The sequence below is a fragment of the Acinonyx jubatus genome, chromosome D4 (genome assembly GCF_027475565.1).
Source record: "Acinonyx jubatus isolate Ajub_Pintada_27869175 chromosome D4, VMU_Ajub_asm_v1.0, whole genome shotgun sequence".
In the NCBI taxonomy this organism is placed as follows: domain Eukaryota; kingdom Metazoa; phylum Chordata; class Mammalia; order Carnivora; family Felidae; genus Acinonyx; species Acinonyx jubatus.
This window is the reverse complement of record NC_069391.1, coordinates 288733-307866: the sequence shown is the minus strand read 5'-3', so window position 1 is coordinate 307866 and position 19134 is coordinate 288733. Positions and strand designations below refer to the sequence as shown.

Below are 19134 nucleotides of genomic sequence, written 5' to 3'. Positions count from 1 at the left end.
TTCATTCTTTTTGATTGCCAGGTACTGCTCCATTGTGTATATATATGCCACATCTTCTTTATCCTTTCATCCATCGATGGACATTTGGGCTCTTTCCCCACTTTGGCTATTGTCAGTAGTTCAGCTACTCTTTATTAGCTGGTCTTTCACACCTGCAAATCAGATTTTTGTGCTTTATTTTTGAAGCTTTTTTTTTTTTTTTTTTAAATTTTTATCTTAGAGAGACTGCAAGCAAGGGAGGGGCAGAGGGAGAGAGAGAATCCCAAGCAGACTCCATGCTCAGCACAGAGCCCAACACGGGGCTCGATCCCACAACCCTGGGATCATGACCTGAGCCGAAATGAAGAGTTGGATGCTCAACCGACTGAGCCACCCAGGCACCCCTGTTTTTTTTTTTAAAGTAGTATTTATAGAAGATTGATTTACTATGTTTTTATCTGTTTCCTTGATTATTTGATCAGTTTTTAGCTAACTTGATGTAATTCCAGAGAAAGATGTTTTCACATGTCAGTTCCTCATTTTTCTTGATACAGCTCCCCCTCCTCCCATGAACAGTCTGTGGACATGGGGAATTAGCAGAAGGATGCACAGGAAAGAAAATAATAATGAGGCTTCAGTGGCCTGGCAGTGGTTGGGTTTGAATTTGTTGTCTTGAATGGGTTAAGCAGCATTCTCCGTGGTCTCTGCGGGAGAGGCGTGGCCCCGGTGCAGTGTTTCACGAGTCCGTTTTGAATGCAGGTTCTGAAGCATATACGTCATCTTCAGGAAGCACAGAGCAGACGGCACCAGGAGACAGCACGGGGTACATGGAAGTTTCTCTGGACTCCCTGGATCTCCGTGTCAAGGGAACGCTGCCCTCACACGCAGAAGGTGAACGTTGGTGCCATGACCAGACCAGGCACCATCTTGCTTTTGCTGGGGGTGGCCTTGTATTAACGTGATGACCCCTGGTGGGTAGTAACGGAATGTTTGATTAATTGCATCCCTAAAAGGTGGCTGAGTAGACCCTCAGGGGCGTGTTTGCCTGGTCACCCGCAGCACTGGAGTGACACATCTCACACAAGATCAGGTTGTTGGTGGTCACGGCTTCCATTTCCCCCTGTCAGCCAGACACGTTCTTACGTAGAGCTCCTGATGGAAAGGTGTCTTCCTGCCCTGCTGACTCAGGAAATGTACAGGTGCTAAAACTGTCAATAGTGTGGCTTTGTCATCTTCTCTGACTCTGATTGTGATTGGTGCCCAGGTCCGTTGTGTGCTGAAACAAAGGGTACACCTAGTGCTGGTTTGGGCTGTGAGGGTGTGGGCGCAGCTGCGGCCCCCTGCTGCTCTGGAGTTCTCCTGCCAGCCGGCCCTGGTTGTGCAGGGCTTTCTCCCCACCGCTGCCTCCTCTCCTTGAACCATTTCAAAGTCTTTCATCAGTGAAAAGTAACTAATCGCTGACTATTTTGGAAAATCTCTTTACAATGTGAAATCCCCAAGTTATTTACACCCCATGTGGACCGTGAAGCTGTGGGTCATGTGCTGCTGTTGGGGTTTAACCTGTCAGTCTTCTGAGGACAGATAACTAGCTTTTTAGGGTTTTGAATGCTAGAAGAATTTTGATCACCTCTTTAGTGTGGGAAATCACACCTTTAGCCGAAAACGCAAGTTGTAGACTTGTCCATCAGAGAAACCATCTTTCTTCTTGCACCAAATGGAGCAGAAAGCATCTCTGTAATATCATAAAGTTGTCAGCATAGTCACCTCGTGCTTTCTTTCCACATGAAGGATCATTTTTCTAAACCTGATTCTAAGTTTGTTTCAGGAAGTTAGATTTGGATATAAGCTGGAAATAGTATTTCCTTTAATCATACTGCTCCTCTGCTGTGGCCCAGTGGGGAGGCAGGTGAAGAGCACAGTGGAAATTCCTGTCGCTCACTCGTGGAGTGACCTGGGCTTGTCCCAGTGGGGAGGTTGTGTGTTCGTGTGCTTATGTTCTGTTTCTGGTAAAAGTAAGGGCCAAACTGGTGGGAGCCAAGCTGGAGAAGTAGGAGAAGACAGTGGAGGGTTCCTGAGATTCCATGACATTTTGTAAGTTGACTTTCTAAACTTGATAGGATTGGTAACTTCTCACTAATAAGTCAGTGATTGCTCAAAAGTCATACTTTTAGTTGAGAGAATCAGCACATGGAAGACACAAGTTGCATTTGCATGTGTACATTTATTTTAGAGCCTGAGTTTTGGACACTCGAGGGAGGCAGTTGTGGAGCCTGAGGCTGGACTGGAGGGACTGAGTGCCTCAGGCTCCCTGGAGGCCTGGGGTCAGGGGGCATGCTCTGTGACAGGTGCAGAGGGAGGGCAGGTGATGGTTCTGGGTCATGGGTCCAGATGGCCCAGGCTTGAGCGTGGAGAGTATTTCCCATCAGAATTCACTGCCTGCATGTCTCTCTAGGCATCTTTGCTGCCCTTTCTGCCGAGTTGAGGTTGAGTGACATTGTGGTCCCAGCAGGTGATGGGAGGGGAAGCCAGACGTGGGTGATGGGATTTTGGGGGGAGCCAGAGCTCAGTGGGAGTGGGTACCCTGGTGGGGTTCTCTTGAGCCATTCACCTGGTACCCCTGGTGGCTCCCACTGCTGGAGACAGGAGCACATCCCACGTTCAGGAGGCATCTGAACCACTGCTGTCTTGTCCATGTGTATGGGAAACTAAATCCGAAGGCCTGGTCTTCACCCCACCCTCAGCCTTCTCAGCCATGCTGGCTGGGCCCCTGCACCGCCTGTGTCTTCCTCATTTGAAAATCTAGTTGCCGAGCAGAGTCTCCGCCAGGGCTCTCCCAGTTTTAAACTTGTAGTGGTTCTAACGTTAGTTCCAGTTCGCCGTTTGCCGGCGTCCTCTCCTCACGAACGACAGGTGTCATGGTCTTGGAGTGTAGGTGACCCAGACACTTGGCCAGTGGTGGAAGACCTGCATCCTGACTCTCCTGGGAAGGGGCAGCCTTGGATTACACGCAGGGGTAGTGAGGCAGTGAGGGCATGTCCTCCAACCCCATGTGGGCCTGCTCTGAGGTATGGCAGTAAGAGGCCATTTTTCTTCTTTGGCTGTCTCACAAGAAGAGAACTCGAAATGTGTCTTCCTGTGGAAGCAGCCAGACCTTGTAGCCGGGTCGGAGTGAGGGGTCTGCCTGCACCCTACCCCCGAGGCCGGCCTGGCTCTGGCTGCGCTCAGATGTGGGCTGCGGCCCCCCTCCCCACCCCAGCACTGCTCATCTAGTGTCTTCCCCGTGAATTGGGGATGAGGAGTGCCACCCTCATCAGTACTCTCACCACTGGCCCGGCCTCCCTCAGCTCTTCCCTCCTCGGTCCGATAAGTGTCCTACATGGAAAAGAAACCCTCCCAAATGGAATTGAATGTTTGTTTCTGTGGCAGCAGTTCTAAAACCAAGTGAGGAAAACAAGGTCTCAACATGTATGCTTTTTTGTGTGAAAACCAAAAGATTTAGGAGTAGCTGAGGAAGGTATAGTCTTTCTCTGAACTTAGGTCCTGGCTCCTGAGAACATGGATTAGCAAGGAATCCTTAGGGGCCTGGCAGGTGCTATGCTGGTGGGAGAGGTTCCCGCCCTGCCCTGCCAGCAGTGGGCGCTCCACCCGCGGGTGGGCCTACCTGCTATGGGGTGCTGCTCGTGCTGGCAAGTAATTGGCGTTGTTTTATTTCCTTCCACGTGAGGTTTCTGCAAAGACTATGTAATTGTTCACTTTCTAGACTGCGTCTTGAGGTGGGGACTTTGTGCCACTGAGTATAGTGGACGCCCGTCTGGGAATGCACTGTGTTATTAGTGACGCTCATGTGTGTCTGTGTGACTTTAGGGCTGGCCAATGGTCCTGACTTGGTGGAGACGGACGGCCTTCAGGAAGTGCCCCTCTGCAGCTGCCGAATGGAAACCCCGAAAAGCCGAGAGATCACTACTCTGGCCAACAACCAGTGTATGGCTACGGAAAGCGTGGACCACGAAGTAAGCAAGCAAGCTCACTTCCGCTGCAGTGACAGGACTAAGGCAGGACCCCAGAAGCACAGTAGAATTGGTGGGATGCAGGCTTGCCATACCTCTGCAGCTTCCGGTTGGACCCTTGGGCACAGGAGAGCGTCCCTCATCTAACCTACTAAGGTTGTTTGGCACCCCAGACACACTCTATACTCGATGGACGGAACAGATAACCACGTGGTCTTTTTTGTTGTTTTTCCTCATTCTTCATAGTGGGGAGTTGGTACCCTGATGGTCCCAGGGGCTTGGTTGTTTCTCCCTCCCTCTCCTTTCCTTTAGTATCTTAGGGACTCATGGTCTTTTCTGTATTCCATGTGTTGTAAACCTTGTTGTTGTAGAGTGAAGCATAGATCCAGAAAATGATATAAGACAGATGTTTGGCCCAATGAGTGTGTCCAGGGCGAGCACTCTGGTAGCTTGCCACCAAGGTTCGGGCTCGCCCTGGGCCCAAGTGACCCCCAGTCTGCCCTCCACAGTGCTCACCTTGCCTGCATGTTCCAAATAGTCTCATTCTGCCCGGCGTGAACTTGGAGACATTGTTGGCCTTTTGCCTTTTAATTTATCTATAATCCCCCTTATTTTCTTTTCCTACCAACTTACCTGTGGAACAATCCCGGGCCACATGGCTGCCTTGACTGGACTCTGTGCCTCCCACTCACAGTGCTGTCCACTGGCCTTGTGTCCTCCCTGCTCACCTGCAGCTTGCCACAGAGACAGACCAGACCGGGACAAGACGTACAGAACGTCTGGTTGTCTCTTTTTCTGATGGTAGCGGCTGCTTACTCTTGATGTCTGTATTTCTTAATTCCTCAGAGGTTTCAGCACGGCCATGGTCTGTCTGTCCTGTGTTGTTCATTTGTCAGTTAGGGTAGTGGTGTAGAGGGGCCTATCTTCCCATCTGTTCCATCCCCCAGCAGACATCTCCTAGAGGATCGCAGGGTCCTGAGAGCCCCTTCTCTGTTTCTTCCCACTCTTCACATCATAAATTTGGTCTTGGTCATCTGAGGTTGACCAATTCTTTCTTTTATAATATTGTGGATGAATGTATGTATTTGAACATATTCGACGGGTTTTAATTCTATGTGTTAAATTATTCTTGAAGCTCACATTGCCCCATCTTTGGCATGGGTGTGTGGGACCTCTCTGTGCTGAACTCTTTGGGGAGTTGGAAGGTCAAGACTATTTTCATAATGATAATAAAAAGTTATGTGTCTTTTCACTGATCTTTTTCACAAAGTATATGCTGGCATTTTATGCATTGAGAATCTCTGTTTAACTCCTGGAATTCATAATTTCCATAGTGTTGTTACAGAGTCATCCGAAGTGCAGCATGGTGTATTTTAACGTAATAGTACTGAAACCGTGTGGACAGTGGTTTGAGAGCTCACATAGCAACAAAGCATTTATGAAACTACCCTTGTAGAGTTTGGTGTAGCTGCTCTGAGTGCAGAAGTGGATGGAGAGCCCAGCTCTCTTATTAAGCCAGGTATTCAAAGAGTTTTATAGACAATATAGAACAGCGCCGCTCTTGTCACTAAAATGTTCTTTATGTTAACGTGATAGGTTTATTGCTATTTTTAAATAAATTAAAATTTAAAATTATTTTTAAATTTCTCCAGTGGCAAAATGTCAACAGATATACCCCACCTGGACAAAAGGTCTTTGGGGCCCTTAATAGTTTGTTTTTTTAATGCTTACTTAACTTTTGAGAGAGAGAGAGAGAGAGCGTGCATGCGTGCGCGAGTGGGGAAAGGGCAGAGAGAGAGGGAGACACAGAATATGAAGCAGGCTCCAGGCTCCCAGCTGACAACACAGAGCCCGATGGGGGGCTTGAACCTGCAAACCATGATATCATGACCTGAGCTAAAGTCAGATACTAACCGACTAAGCTGCTCAAGCATCCCGGGACCCTTAATAGTTTTTAATAGTCCACGAACACAAAGAACCCCGAAACCAAAGATTATGAGAAGCACTGGCTTTATCTCTTTCATCCTCTCGTCCCCGACCTGTTCCCTGATGTCCTTGTGCCTTGGGCAGGCAGGAGTTCTGGTGGTGGGCTTTGAGAGTTTCTGGAAGCTGCAGCATACTGGCCCCAGGTCTCAGCCTGCCCTCCCCTAGTCCTCCCTGCTTCCCAGAGACACTGCCTTGGTCTTTCTTCTCTTTCTGCCCCAACACCAGCATCACACACGTCTTGTAGCTAAACGGGGTCTGTGTCTGCTTCTAGACGTTTGCGTCTTGCAGCTGTGGTAGCTTGCTTTTGTTGTAGTAAATAAGTCTGTGACTTGTGGCTTTGCAGTCTAGTTGCTCAGTTTTATGTGGGATTCCAGGAAATTCTTAGGCCACTGCTGTTTTCCCAAAAATTGTTTTTGTCTGGGTGGTCTGCGTGTCTTTATTTAGTTGCTAGCAGTCCTTCCCAAAACAAGCTCATTTGTCTTTTTTACTTGTCAGGCAGCTTTATGGAAGCACACTTCACATGGTAAAAGTCCCCTTTTTGTGTGTATTTCTGAATGTTGGCAAATGCATACAATCATGTGACCACTGTTGCTGTGCTGTCAGGAACCTGCTGTTCAGGTCTCCTGTGCTTTGCCGACTCTGTCCATCGGTTCTGTTGCCGAGGGACAAGTGTGGATTCTTCAGCCACAGTTGTGGGTTTCTCCTTCTGGACCCATTGGTGTGGCTTCTTGTGTGTTGAACCCTGTTGCTGCGTGCACATATGTCCCTCGGCAGTGTCCCTCTGCAGCCCCGTGGAAGCACATCTGCTGAGATCTCACTTGTCTGATACTAACGTAACCACCCTGGCTTTCCTCTCATGAGTGTTTGCAGGGCACATGCCCTGTCCTTTACTTTTCACCTGTCTTTGTCTTTAAATGTAAAGTGGATTTCTTTAGTGTGTAGTAGGGTTTTACTCTTGTATATAATCAGTCTTTGTTTTTAGTTATTTATTTATTTAGAGTGCAGGAGGGGCAGAGGGAGGGGTGGGTGGGAGAGAGAGAATCCCAAGCAGGCTCTATGCTGTCGGTGCAGAGTCTGATGTGAGGCTTGAACTCAAGAACTGCGAGATTGTGACCTGAGCTGAAGAGTCGGACGCTTAACTGACTGAGCCACCCAGGTGCCCCTGACATCCTAATGGTGTTAAGATTTATGTCATCCGCTACTCATTTTTCTCTATTTTCTGCCTTTTGGATTGAATTTTTTTGTGATTGCAGTTTATCCCACCATTGGCTCTGTGATGTTCGCAGTGATTGCCCTGGGTTTCCAGGCTGCATCTCTAACCTCTGCCTGATGCCACACCATTTGATGTGGTGTGAGAATCTTACAGTGACATGGTTCCAAATCCTCCCTCCCATCTTTTGGTGTATGTTTTAATTTCATATATGCTAAAAACCCGCAGTACATTGCTGTTATTTTTCTTTAAATAATTATCTTTCGGACTGATTAAACATAAAAGTAGTCTCTGGTTGACCTTCATTTAGCCCCTATGCAGGCAGCGCTCCTCCCTCTGTTTAGACGGTGTCCGGGACCCTGCCATTGCAGCCATCCCATGGCGCAGGTCTGCGGCGACAGTGAGTTCTCTCCCTTCTGTGTGCCTGAGAATATCTGTTTCTTGCGTTCATTTGGGGGAGATTTTCATGGGCGGAGAACTCTCAGGACCCACACATGCCGCTCCCGTGCCGTGTTCCCTGGCTCCTGACGAGAAGCTGGCCGTCTTCAGACTTCTCTTCCTTTGCTTGTGGTGTTTTTCTTTGGCTGCTCCGAGGTTTTCTCTTTGTCTTTGGGCCTGGGTGGGATGGTTTTGCTCTTTTGTTTTTCTCTTTCAGTGTTTATACTCCTTTGCTTTCTCTGAGCCTCTTGGACTCTGATCTGGCACCTGCTCGTCCCAGAGCCTCCTCACCTGGCAGTCCTGTGCTTCTCGGCCAGCCTGCCCTCCTGTTTCTGGCTCTCTCATCATGCGTGCTAGGTTATCTGACATTGGCTCAGCTGGTGGGTGCTCTGCTCTTTTTGCTGTTTCTATTTTAGGTTTGGGTTAATCACATTGACCTTTTTCAATTCAGTGACTTTTTCTTCCTTGTTGAGTATACATACTCATGAGCCAGTCAAATGCATTCATCTGTTTCCATATTTTGTTATTTCTAGCGTCTTCATTTGACTTTCCTAACATTCCCAGTCTGCTCGTGCCACCTGCTCTGGCTCCTGGTCCTGTGCTCAGACTCCTGAGCAGAGTCCCTCTGCCATAGCACCACTGCTGCTGTGGGCCAGATGAGTCTCTGTGCGGGTCTGTGCTGTGTGGGGTGGGTGTTTAGCAGCATCTCATCTCGTGACAACCGTAAATGTCCGTGATGTTGTCAGGTGTCTGCTTAACTGTGTGTCCGTCGCAGAACTCCTGATGTGTGTTTGTGCCACCTCTTTGCTGTGGCTCTCCCAGTCTCCCTCCCCTGGGGCAGCCACTGTGACTTCTTTTAATTTTTCCTTGTGTTTTTCTCCATAATTTTACATGACTCACTTTCTGCTGTCATTCCTTGACCCTCTCCTTAGGAGACACTGCCTGCTGGTTTCTGAATGGGGAAGAGGTGCTCACCTTTTAATTAATTCTTCTTTCTCATCGCCCCACCTGCAGTCTGCGTTCTATCCTCAGTTTTGGTTAAAATGGTATTTGTGGTTTTCGTAACACACGATGGCAACGTTCACAACTGAGCCAGCAGTGTGCTTGGAATACATTCATTCTCCTCCTCAACATTTTATGTTTCTCAGAGTTAATAATTTTCTCGTTTTTCACTGTCTTTGTACCCATTCTAAATTCAGTCCTAGAGTGATAGAATTACACATTTCTATAGGTGTTTTCAGCATATCCAGTCTCTCTGGGTCATAGCTTTCTCATCTTGGTGGTGCATAACCTTCAGTAGCTTCTTACGAAAGGTGGCTTGGGAGATAAATATCGGAGACTCTGTATTCTGGAAATGCGTCATTTTAGGACAGAAGTCTAGGTTGGACACGGTTTCCTTTTTCTGTTGAAGTCACTCCTCTTCGTTTGGGTTGTTGCTGTGCGGGGCCCATGCAGTCCTTGCTGGCGGTTAGGCCATCTCCTCTGGGCGTACCACTGTCCTGGGCTGCCACTGGCTCCCTGTAGAAGGGACACGCGTGCCCTTCGTGCTGGAAACCTGTTGCCCTTGTTCATTGATCCTTTTCTTTTCTCTGTTTTCCCTTTATTTTAGGTCTTCTAGATGGAGCTTCCAGTTTTCTTCTATTTTCCACATTTTTGTCTTTCTGCTTTAGTTTTGCAAAATTCCCATCTGTCTTCCACCAGTTCTGTGGAAATTTCCATTTCTTCTACCTTTTCTGATTTCTGAGAGCTCACTCTTGTTCCCTGAGCATGCGTCTTCCTTCATAGTGTCCTGTTCCAATGTGAGAACGGACACAAGGTCTGTTTCTCTAGGGGCGCCGGTGAGTTTCTTGCACATTCTTTTTCTGCCCCGGCTTGTACTCCCCAGACTGCTTCTGATTTCCGCGTATTTGCTTTGGTGTCTGTGCTTTGTCTCTGCTTCCCCCACTCGGGCACATGTCGGTCGGGGAAGGAGGGTCTGGGCCTTGCTGTGGGGCGGCCTGGTCAGCTGAGCAGTCGCTGGGCAGGGCATGGGTGTCTCCTCGGAGGCTGAGGTGGGCTGCTACGGGGGTGCACCTGGGCCACATTCGGCCCGTCGTCTGTGCAGTAGCCCTTTCTCTGGTGTTTTGCTCTGGCCATCGTGACTGCTTGTAGGTTCTGTGGATTCACAGTGAGGTCCCATTACTGACCCACAACATCCTTTCCATCCGGCCTGGCGTAAGTCCCATTTTTCCTCAGTACCTGGCCCAGACCCCAACTTGCCCAAGACTTTTTCCTCGTTTTGGCAAGTTAACCACCCACTCCACGGACACTGTGTGTGTGGCCAGTCATCAAGCTCACTGTTCTGTTCTGGCGGATGTGCAGAGGATGGAGCCCTGCCTGCCCTCTGCATTTCCATCCCTACGCGGGAGCCCTCAGAGTCTGCCTTGGACTCACACCTGCCAGACCCCTCCCCGAAGGCCCTGTCGCTGACCCTGGTCCTGTCTGATTGCAGCTGGGCAGGTGCACCAACAGCGTGGTCAAGCACGAGCTGATGCGCCCATCCAGCAAAGCGCCGCTCTTGGTGCTGTGTGAAGACCACCGGGGCCGGATGGTGAAGCACCAGTGCTGTCCTGGCTGCGGCTACTTCTGCACAGCGGTGAGTGCCCGGCCAGCCGTGCGAGTGCCCCGCTACACAGCCTGGCACCAGCGCTCGCTGCCTCCCTCCGCTAGCTGACAGCTGTGGCAAACGCCTCCCGAAGCTCCTGAATCTGGGGGCCCGCCTGGAGGGTCCCTCCCTGCATACGCTCCCTTTTTGCCGCCTGTGAGCCTTTGGCCTCCCAGGCACCATGGGGGCATGTGAGCCGGGCACCCTCCGCTCTCCTCCTGTTCACTTTGTCTGAACACACGGCGGCCTTTCTCCTGGACAGGGCCTGCCTCACCTTCGGCTTTGCCTTCATCTCTCGGTGGTTACGGTCTTGTTCGTTCCATACACACCTGTGCGCACTGGTGCCTACGGTGCCTGGATGAAGGCGAGGAGCCCTGTGGTTCACTTGGCCCGTGGCTGAGACACCCACTTGGGCCAGGAGCTTCTTTACAGTGGCTGCTCTTTGGATTTCACATCTGTGTGCCCTTCCTTGTCTTCAGTGTCCTTTGTTGCTTCTGCTAAGAAAAAGAGGGACACTGCTTCTCTATGTCCATTGACCCTTAGCTCCCGGCAAGAGTGCCCTGCTCTCATTGCTTCTCATGCTGCTGGAGGGTTACCTTCCTTGGTGCCAGCGAGAGTCCTTTTGAGGCCATCAGGGGTTTTCCTGAAGTGCCCCCATGGTGGTGCTGGGTAATCTCTGCAGAGCACCGTTTTCCCGATGTTCTGTTCCACGATTCTGTTCCTGGATTGTACTCCAGGGGTCCTTCTTGGGGCCTGGTCTTTCGGGGCCTCCCTCCTCTGGTTAGAACTGCTGGAGGGTGAGGCCGTGGCCCTTGGAGGTGTGGGGGGCAGTCAGGTGACCTCCCCGCCTCAGGGCTGTAGGATGCAGGTCTCCCACTTACATAGCCAGGAACTGGGGGCCCCGACTGGCCTCTGGGCACCCCCATGCCATGTGCAGGCTCAGGAGCACTGTGTTTACTTTTATGCGTTAGCCCTAATTTAAAAAAATAATTTTTCATCTTCCCATTTTTAGGGTAATTTTATGGAATGTCAGCCTGAGAGCAGCATCTCTCACCGTTTCCACAAAGACTGTGCCTCTCGAGTCAATAATGCCAGCTATTGTCCCCACTGTGGGGAGGAGATCTCCAAGGCCAAAGAGGTGACCATCGCAAAAGCGGACACAACCTCTACCGTGACACTGGCCCCTGGGCAGGACAAAAGCTCCTTGGCGGAGGGCAGGGCCGACACCACCACCGGCAGGTACGTGCCCAGTAGAGTCTTGGGCAGCTCTCCTGGAAACGTGTGTGTCTCTGAGTGCTAACTACTGTGTGTGTCTGTACACGTCTGTACCCCTGCACGTCTGTGTGTGTGTCTGCGCCCTTGCGCCTGTGTGTATGCACACGTCTGCGTCCGTGCCCCATATGTGCTTATACACGTTTGTGTCCCTCCGTGTGTCCATACACATCCATACATGTGTCACACATGGGTATGATATGAAATATTAGCTCCAGCTGCTGCAGTTTATTACTAAATTGTATTTTGAAGGCACTAGGTAACCAGAAAAGAATTTTTTTAAGGGAATGGTTCATTTTGGGAGTATGTAATATGACAGATATTATACTGATACAGAGAAAAGTAAAACTTTGTTGAGGGTCATTTAAAAAAGACTTGGGGACGCCTGCGTGGCTCAGTCGGTTAAGCGTCCGACTTCAGCTCAGGTCATGAACTCACGGTCCGTGAGTTCAGGCCCCGCATCGGGCTCTGCGCTGACAAGCTCGGAGCCTGGTGCCTGCTTTGGATTCTGTGTCTCCCTCTCTCTCTGACCCTCCCCTGTTCATGCTCTGTCTGTCTCAAAAATAAACAAACATTTAAAAAAAAAAAAAGAGACTTGAATTGTAGATGTATCAAAATGAATATTGGGAGGAGGGCAGTTTCTTCTTGTTTTTCTTTTTGCTAATGTATAAATTTAACATACTTTGAATCAGACTTCCAGGGGAATTTTTGCCCCCTGGGGAGAGCGGTGGGGTTTGATAGATCCAACCTGAAGCTCATTCACAAAAGCAAACTTGAACGTGGTCCTGGAAGCCCTGGAGAAGTTTCCCTTGCTTTGAATGTCACTTTTTTCTGGGAATTTGCCCTTGAATTGGGCTCTTTGATCCAAGGAACTAAATAGAAAGTGAGTCTGAAGTCATTTTCATGCTCAGAGAGCAGCATAGCTAGAAGGGTCTGAGTGAATCATGTTCTGTGTTTTCGTTGGTTTCCACAAGAAGTGGAGTTTTTCACGTGTCTAACATTCAGCATGTTGTCTGTTTCCTACCCTCGAAGCACTGCTGGACCATCGCTCTTGGAGGACGGCAAGCCACAGAGTACGGCCCCCCAGGCAGCCGAGGGCTTCGACCCCACAGGGCCTGCGGGGCTGGTGAAGCCGGCCCCCGGCCTTTCCCAGGGACCAGGGAAGGAGACCTTGGAAAGTGCTCTGATCGCTCTAGACTCGGAAAAGTAAGAATCAGTTTGTATTTTCAGATGGCTCAGGGCCTGACCCACTGACATCTGCACATCTGGACGCTCCTTTCTACAGATTTTCTTCCCTCTGTGTCAGCCACTGGGCCATTTGCGCGCACGTCTTTAAATCCCCCACTGCTTCCAGTACTGCCGTGGCTGCACTTCCTAGGTGTCTGCATCCAGTAGGGTACCATCTGAGGGTCACAGGGCATCCCCATGGGGTCATAGGGCATTCCCAAGGAGGCCCTGGTAACATCCATCAGCTTTTTGATTGATGGTGTTCATCAGGACAATTCACATATTTTTATACTGTTTCAGGAAATTATTGCAAGCTGTTCAATATACTAAGAGCAAAAGGTGACATCCTTAAAGTCATAAGGGAGGACAGTCGTGGTGAGGCTTTTACAAATGTTTTCCCTGGATGTTGTTAACCCTTGGCATTGACCTCGGGACATTGGAGCAAATGCCACTTGACTGGTTCCTCATCTGTGAAATGAAGGGTTGAATCAAGTGGTCATTCAGGCTTACAGATCAACTCCCAGATAGCACAACCCTGTAGGAGCACCCTGAGTCTGTGACCTAGGAACCAGGCAGGTGTCCTCCCCTGGGGAAGCGTGCCTGTGCTGGAAGGGGCATGCATCTCGTTACTCTTGCTTTGAGGAAAGCTCAGGTGTTGGGACACATCGCCAGGTCCCCCGTAACTTCAGCTTTGTTAGTGTCCAGCCTCGTCTGTGGCCCTGGTGTTCTGGTGACTGTTGTGTTCCCCTGCCCCACTCACCAGGCCCAGACTTTGTACTGCTGAAGGGGGCAGGCTGGGCCAGGTGTGATGTGGATGAAGAAGATAGTTTCTCATTTTTGTTGTTTTTACTGGGAGATGCCTGAGCCTGGTGAGTTTGGTGCCCTTGACCCTGGGGCATCAGCAGGTGGATGTCATCCAGGTCTTCCCATCCTGCAGCTTCCTATGCATGTGTGTGTGTGGCAGCAGGTGGGCCAGGAGCCAGGGTGGGGTCGCCTGGGGGTCACAGCTGTCCCACACTTTCCCCGCAGACCCAAGAAGCTTCGCTTCCATCCGAAGCAGCTATATTTCTCCGCCAGGCAAGGGGAGCTGCAGAAAGTGCTGCTCATGCTGGGTAAGTGGCCTGCACCTGAGCTGGGGCTGGTGCCTGTCCTGGTGGCGCCAGGAGCAGGTGGCAGTTTGCTGGTACCTCTTCTCAGGAGGAGGCTCTTACTTTGTTTCTCTTTATCTGTCTCTCATTTCAGTTTTTTTTTTTTTTTTTTTTTAATGTTTACTTATTTTTGAGACAATGCGAGAGACAGAGTGCAAGCCGGGGAGGGGCAGACAGAGGGAGACACAGCATCCCAAGCAGGCTCCAGGCTCTGAGCTGTCAGCCCAGAGCCCCACGCGGGGCTCGAACTCATGAACCGTGAGATCATGACCTGAGCCGAAGTCGGATGCTTAACCGACTGAGCCACCCAGGCGCCCCTCATTTCAGTTCTTGTTCATGACATTCGTATCCTGTTATTCATAGTAGTAGAAATATTTCCTGTGAATTTCTTATCTAAAAAAAGAATTAGGCATATAATTAAATCAAGAGGAGATGTAGAATCAGAAAAAGCAAGATGAGCGAGCTGGGGCCGGCTGTGAGCTGACGGCAGGAAGGCGAGTGCCAGGCCTGTGCTGGTGTAAGCCAGCTGTGGGCAGAGCAAGACCACTGACAGTGATGTCTGCACATACATCTTACGTTTGATGCACCTTATGGTTGATACCTTACGGTTGATGCTTCGAGACCCTTCGCAGTTCTGTCTCTGGCCAAGGAAGGGGCAGTACTTTGATTCTGAGCTCACAGCTCACGAGTTGGTTCCTCTGGGTTCAAAAGGGATTTAAAAAATCCCTTTACTTGACAGTCAAAAAAAGAAACTTAACAGTTTGTGCTAAAAATGTAAGTTATTTAATGTTGACCAAAGTGGGTTTTAAAAGAATTTTTTTTAACGTTTATTTATTTTTGAAGGAGAGAGACACAGAGTGTGAGTGGGGGAGGGGCAGAGAGAGGGGGAGACACAGAATCTGAAGGAGGCTCCAGGCTCCCAGCTGTCAGCACAGAGCCCGAAGTGGGGCTCGAACTCACAAACCGCGAGATCATGACCTGAGCCGAAGTCAGGCACTCAACCGACTGAGCCTGCCAGGCGCCCTCAAGTGGGGGTTTTAATCGTTTTCTTTCTCGGCTTGATGGGGTGCTGAGGTTGCTTGGCTGCTCTTTGGTTGGTCTGTTGGCCAAGTGTCCGTGTCAGGCCTGCTGGCACTGTGTGCACCAAGCCACATGTGTCTGAGGCTGCCCAGTGGGCCTGCCGCCCTTGCGCTCAGCAGGTGCCCGGGCCCAGGGGAGGCCGAGCGCAAGAGTGCTTGAAAACACACAAGGGAGCCCCTCTGGGTTAGGAGCAGCGAGGGCAGGGATTTATAACGTTAGGTGACTCCCAACCACAGACCCACCTGTTGAATTTTGTGTGAAACTAGCATACTCTCTTTTGAGTCTTGCGGTGAAATTGGAGCCTGGCTTTGCGCTTAGCTAGACACGGGATGGTATCGTGCGATGCTGGCCGTTGGTGGTTGTCTACATGTATCTTTGCCAGCCTTTCTGAGCATCCTGAAGTGCTGGGAGCCAGGGGCTGCACCCGAAATAACCGGTGAAACCTGTGTGTTCACAGTGGATGGAATCGATCCCAACTTTAAGATGGAGCACCAGAACAAGCGGTCCCCATTGCACGCTGCCGCCGAGGCCGGCCACGTGGACATCTGCCACATGCTGATCCAGGTCGGACGCACGGCTCTCCGCAGAGCCTTCCACACACTCTGTCTTGCCTTTGTCAAGTGAAATTGCGCAAGATTCATAGTTGTGAGAGCTGGGAAGTCAAACAGCACTGAATGGTCTAAACAGAAAACCAGTGTTTCTGTCCCTCCAGTCCCGGCACGCCCTGGCCCTGCTGGCAGTCTTGAAGCTGTTTCTCTGGCGTTTACCACTGGGTTGGAAAATAATGTGCTGCTGTACAGCTGTTTCTTGATTTGTTATTTTCGTTTCCATTTTGCAGCCAGTTTTTAATATTAATTACTGACTTTGGAGTGTGGGAAGGCTTGGCCCAGGCACGCGCACCTCCCTCCCCCAGTCCTCCTCATTTGGTCATGTCCCTGTGTTGCTGAGATGAGTGGGGAGATCTTGTGTTGGGTGGTCACGCCAGTACTTTCAGAGCTGGCCACGTCACGTCCGAGAGCGGTAATCGTTTTGTGTTTCTGTTGTCTCTCGGCCTCCTGCTGATTCATTCCTAACCCTGTCAGCAGACTGCACCTTGTCTCCATGTCACCAGGAAGCCCGTTGCGTGCTCCCATGCTTTCTTTCTCTGGGACACCCCCTTTCTGACCCTGTATTGGTTCCCTGTCTCCTGGAGACCACATTTTCAGTCTGATCTTTTATCTCCGGAAGCTTCAGGAAATTTTCTTTAACCCACTGGTCTGAAATTTCACTGTGATGCAGCAGTCTTTTGACTCCTTTGGGGCATTTAGTACGTCATACGTTCCTGTCCCTTGTTCTGGGGTTTCTGGGTGCTGTCTTCCCATCTGCATGCCCAGTGGTGCCCCCTGCAGCCCCTGTTTACACGTTAGGCCTTATGGACTAATTCTCTGGTCTTCCTTTCCTGCCATGCACCATTCCTTCATTTTCGCTTCCACTTGCTGGCAGTGTTCTCCACCTCACCCTCCAGCTCCTCTGAGGAGTTTTAACCTGTACAGGCCCATCTTGAGATCTTTCTTGCACCCTGTGAGTTCCTTTTTTGTACCTCTGTTCTTCCCTTGTTTCTTTGAAGATATTATGAGAATTTTGAAGTTTTATGCTGCTCTGTTCATTTGGTCTTTATTTTTGAAAGGTTTTCCTCAAATGCCCGATTTCCTGTTTGCTTATATCTAATGTGATAACATGCTGGTGGGGGATCCCTGCCTTGTCACTGTCGGGTGCCCCGCAGATGCTGCCGTCTCAGGAGGAACACACGTACAGGTTGTCTCCTGAGCATGTATGTCTCTGTGGGAGCCGGAGGTGCTGGCGGCCAGGGCACCTGGGATGTTCCCTGGTGGTTCTGGCCGGAGCCGATGGAAGTGACAGCCACGGGCGGGGCAGGACATGACTGCGTTGGTGTTTGCACTTGTATCTTACAGTAGATACACCTGTTGGGGTAGATTCCTAATGCCTGAAAATGTTCTTGCAGACCCTTCCCAGCTTCGTGGCTTGCCAAAGAGCCTCTGTTTTTTTTTTGTATCTTTTTAAGTAGCATGTTGGTAGATTTGTTAAAAACTCAGTGTGATGATCTTGGTATTTTATTTTATTTTATTTTATTTCATTATCATTTACTATTTTTTTAAATTTACATCCAAGTTAGTTAGCATATAGTGCAATAATGATTTCAGAAGTAGAATCCAGTGGTTCGTCCCCTATGTATAACACCCAGTGCTCATTGCAACAAGTGTCCTTAATGCCCCTTGCTCATTTAGCCCACCCCCTACCCACAACCCCTCCAGCAACCCTCAGTTTGTTCTTTGTATTTAAGAGTCTCTTATGTTTTGCCCCCCCTTTTATATTATTTTTGCTTCCCTTCCCATATGTTCATCTTCCACATATGAGTGAAGTCATATAATATTTCTCTTTCTCTAATTTTCGCTTAGCATAATACCCTCTAGTTCCATCCGTGTAGTTGCAAGGGGCAAGATTTCATTCTTTTTGGTTACTGAGTAATCCTCCATTGTATATATATATACACCATATTTTCTTATTCCATTCATCTGTTGATGGACATGTGGGCTCTTTCCATACTTTGGCTGTTGTTGATAGTGCTGCTATAAACATATAAACGTGGGGGTGCATGTGCCCCTTCGAAACAGCACACCTGTATCCCTTGGGTAAATACCTAGTCGTGCAGTTGCTGGGTCTTAGGGTAGTTCTATTTTTAGTTTTTTGAGGAACCTCCATACTGTTTTCCAGAATGGCTGCACCAGTTTGCATTCCCACCCGCAGTGCAAAAGGGTTCCTCTTTCTCTGCGTCCTCGCCAACATCTGTTGTTGCCTGAGGTGTTAATGTTAGCCATTCTGACAGGTGTGAGGTGGTACCTCGTTGTGGTTTTAATTTTTATTTCCCTGATGATGAGCGATGTTGAGCATCTTTTTCATGTGTCTGTTAGTCACCTGGATGTCTTCTTTGGAAAAATGTCTGTTCTTTTTCTCATTTTTTTACTGGATTGTTTGGTTTTCGGGTGTTAAGTTTGGTAAGTTTTTTTTATAGATTTTGGATACTAATCGTTTATCTGATATGTCATTTGCAAATATCTTCTCCCATTCCATTGGTTGCCTTTTAGTTTTGCTGATTGTTTTCTTTGCTGTGCAAAAGCATTTTATTTTGATGAGGCCCCAATAGTTCCCTTTTTGCTTTTGTTTCCCTTGTCTCTGGAGATGTGTTGAGTAAGAAGTTGCTGTGGCTGAGGTCGAAGAGGCTTTTGCCTGCTTTCTCCTCGAGGATTTTGATGGCTTCCTGTCTTATGTTTAGGTCTTTCATCCATTTTGAGTTTATTTTTGTGTCTGGTGTAAGAAAGTGGTTCAGGTTCATTTTTCTGCGTTTTGGTGTCCAGTTTTCCGAGCACCACTTGCTGAGGAGACTGTCTTTATTCCTGCTTCGTCCAGGATTAGTTGGCCATACATTTGTGGGTCCATTTCTGGGTTCTCTGTTCTGTTCCATTGATCTGAGTGTCTTTTGTTGTGCCAGTACCATACTGTCTTGATGATTACAGCTTTGTGATACGTCTTGAAGTCCAGGATTGTGATGCCTCCGGCTTCGGTTTTCTTTTTCAGGATTGCTTTGGCTAATTTGGGGTCTTTTCTGGTTCTGTACAAATTTTAGGATTATTTGTTCTAGCTCTGTGAAGAATGCTGGTGTTATTTTGATAGGGATTGCACCGAATATGTAGATTGCTTTGGGTAGTATCAACACTTTAACAATACTTGGTCTTCTAATCTAGGAGCATGGAATATTTTTCCATTGTTCTGTGTCTTTATTCTTCCATAAGCTTTCTATAGCATTTAGCGTATAGATTTTTCACCTCTTTGGTTGAGTTTATTCCTACATATTTTATAGTTTTTGATGCAGTTGTAAATGGGATTGATTCCTTAATTTCTCTTTTGCTATTTCTTTATTGGTGTATAGAAATGCAGCTGATTTCTGTGCATTGATTTTATATCCTGTGGCTTTGCTGAATTCATGGATCAGTTTTAGTGTTGGTTTTTTTTTTTTTTTTTTTTTTTTTTTTTTTTTTGTGGAACCTTTTGGGTTTTCCATATACAATGTTGTGTCATCTGTGAAGA

The 19134-nt window shown here is 48.8% G+C and overlaps 1 protein-coding gene across 7 annotated transcripts in view; it reads left to right on the top strand.

Annotated features, from left to right (window-relative positions):
• Positions 1-19134, top strand: part of EHMT1 (euchromatic histone lysine methyltransferase 1) — a 152234-nt gene that overhangs the window by 100340 nt on the left and 32760 nt on the right. For 5 of the 7 annotated variants that reach the window (XM_053204280.1, XM_053204281.1, XM_053204282.1 and 2 more), the window contains 7 exons: positions 739-870; positions 3844-3989; positions 10112-10255; positions 11277-11503; positions 12569-12742; positions 13793-13875; positions 15449-15555. In XM_053204280.1, coding sequence (XP_053060255.1) covers positions 739-870; positions 3844-3989; positions 10112-10255; positions 11277-11503; positions 12569-12742; positions 13793-13875; positions 15449-15555 — 1013 coding nt within the window. The remainder of the gene's footprint in view (positions 1-738; positions 871-3843; positions 3990-10111; positions 10256-11276; positions 11504-12568; positions 12743-13792; positions 13876-15448; positions 15556-19134) is intronic. The other 2 variants (XM_027050950.1, XM_027050949.1) reach the window with 1 other exon arrangement.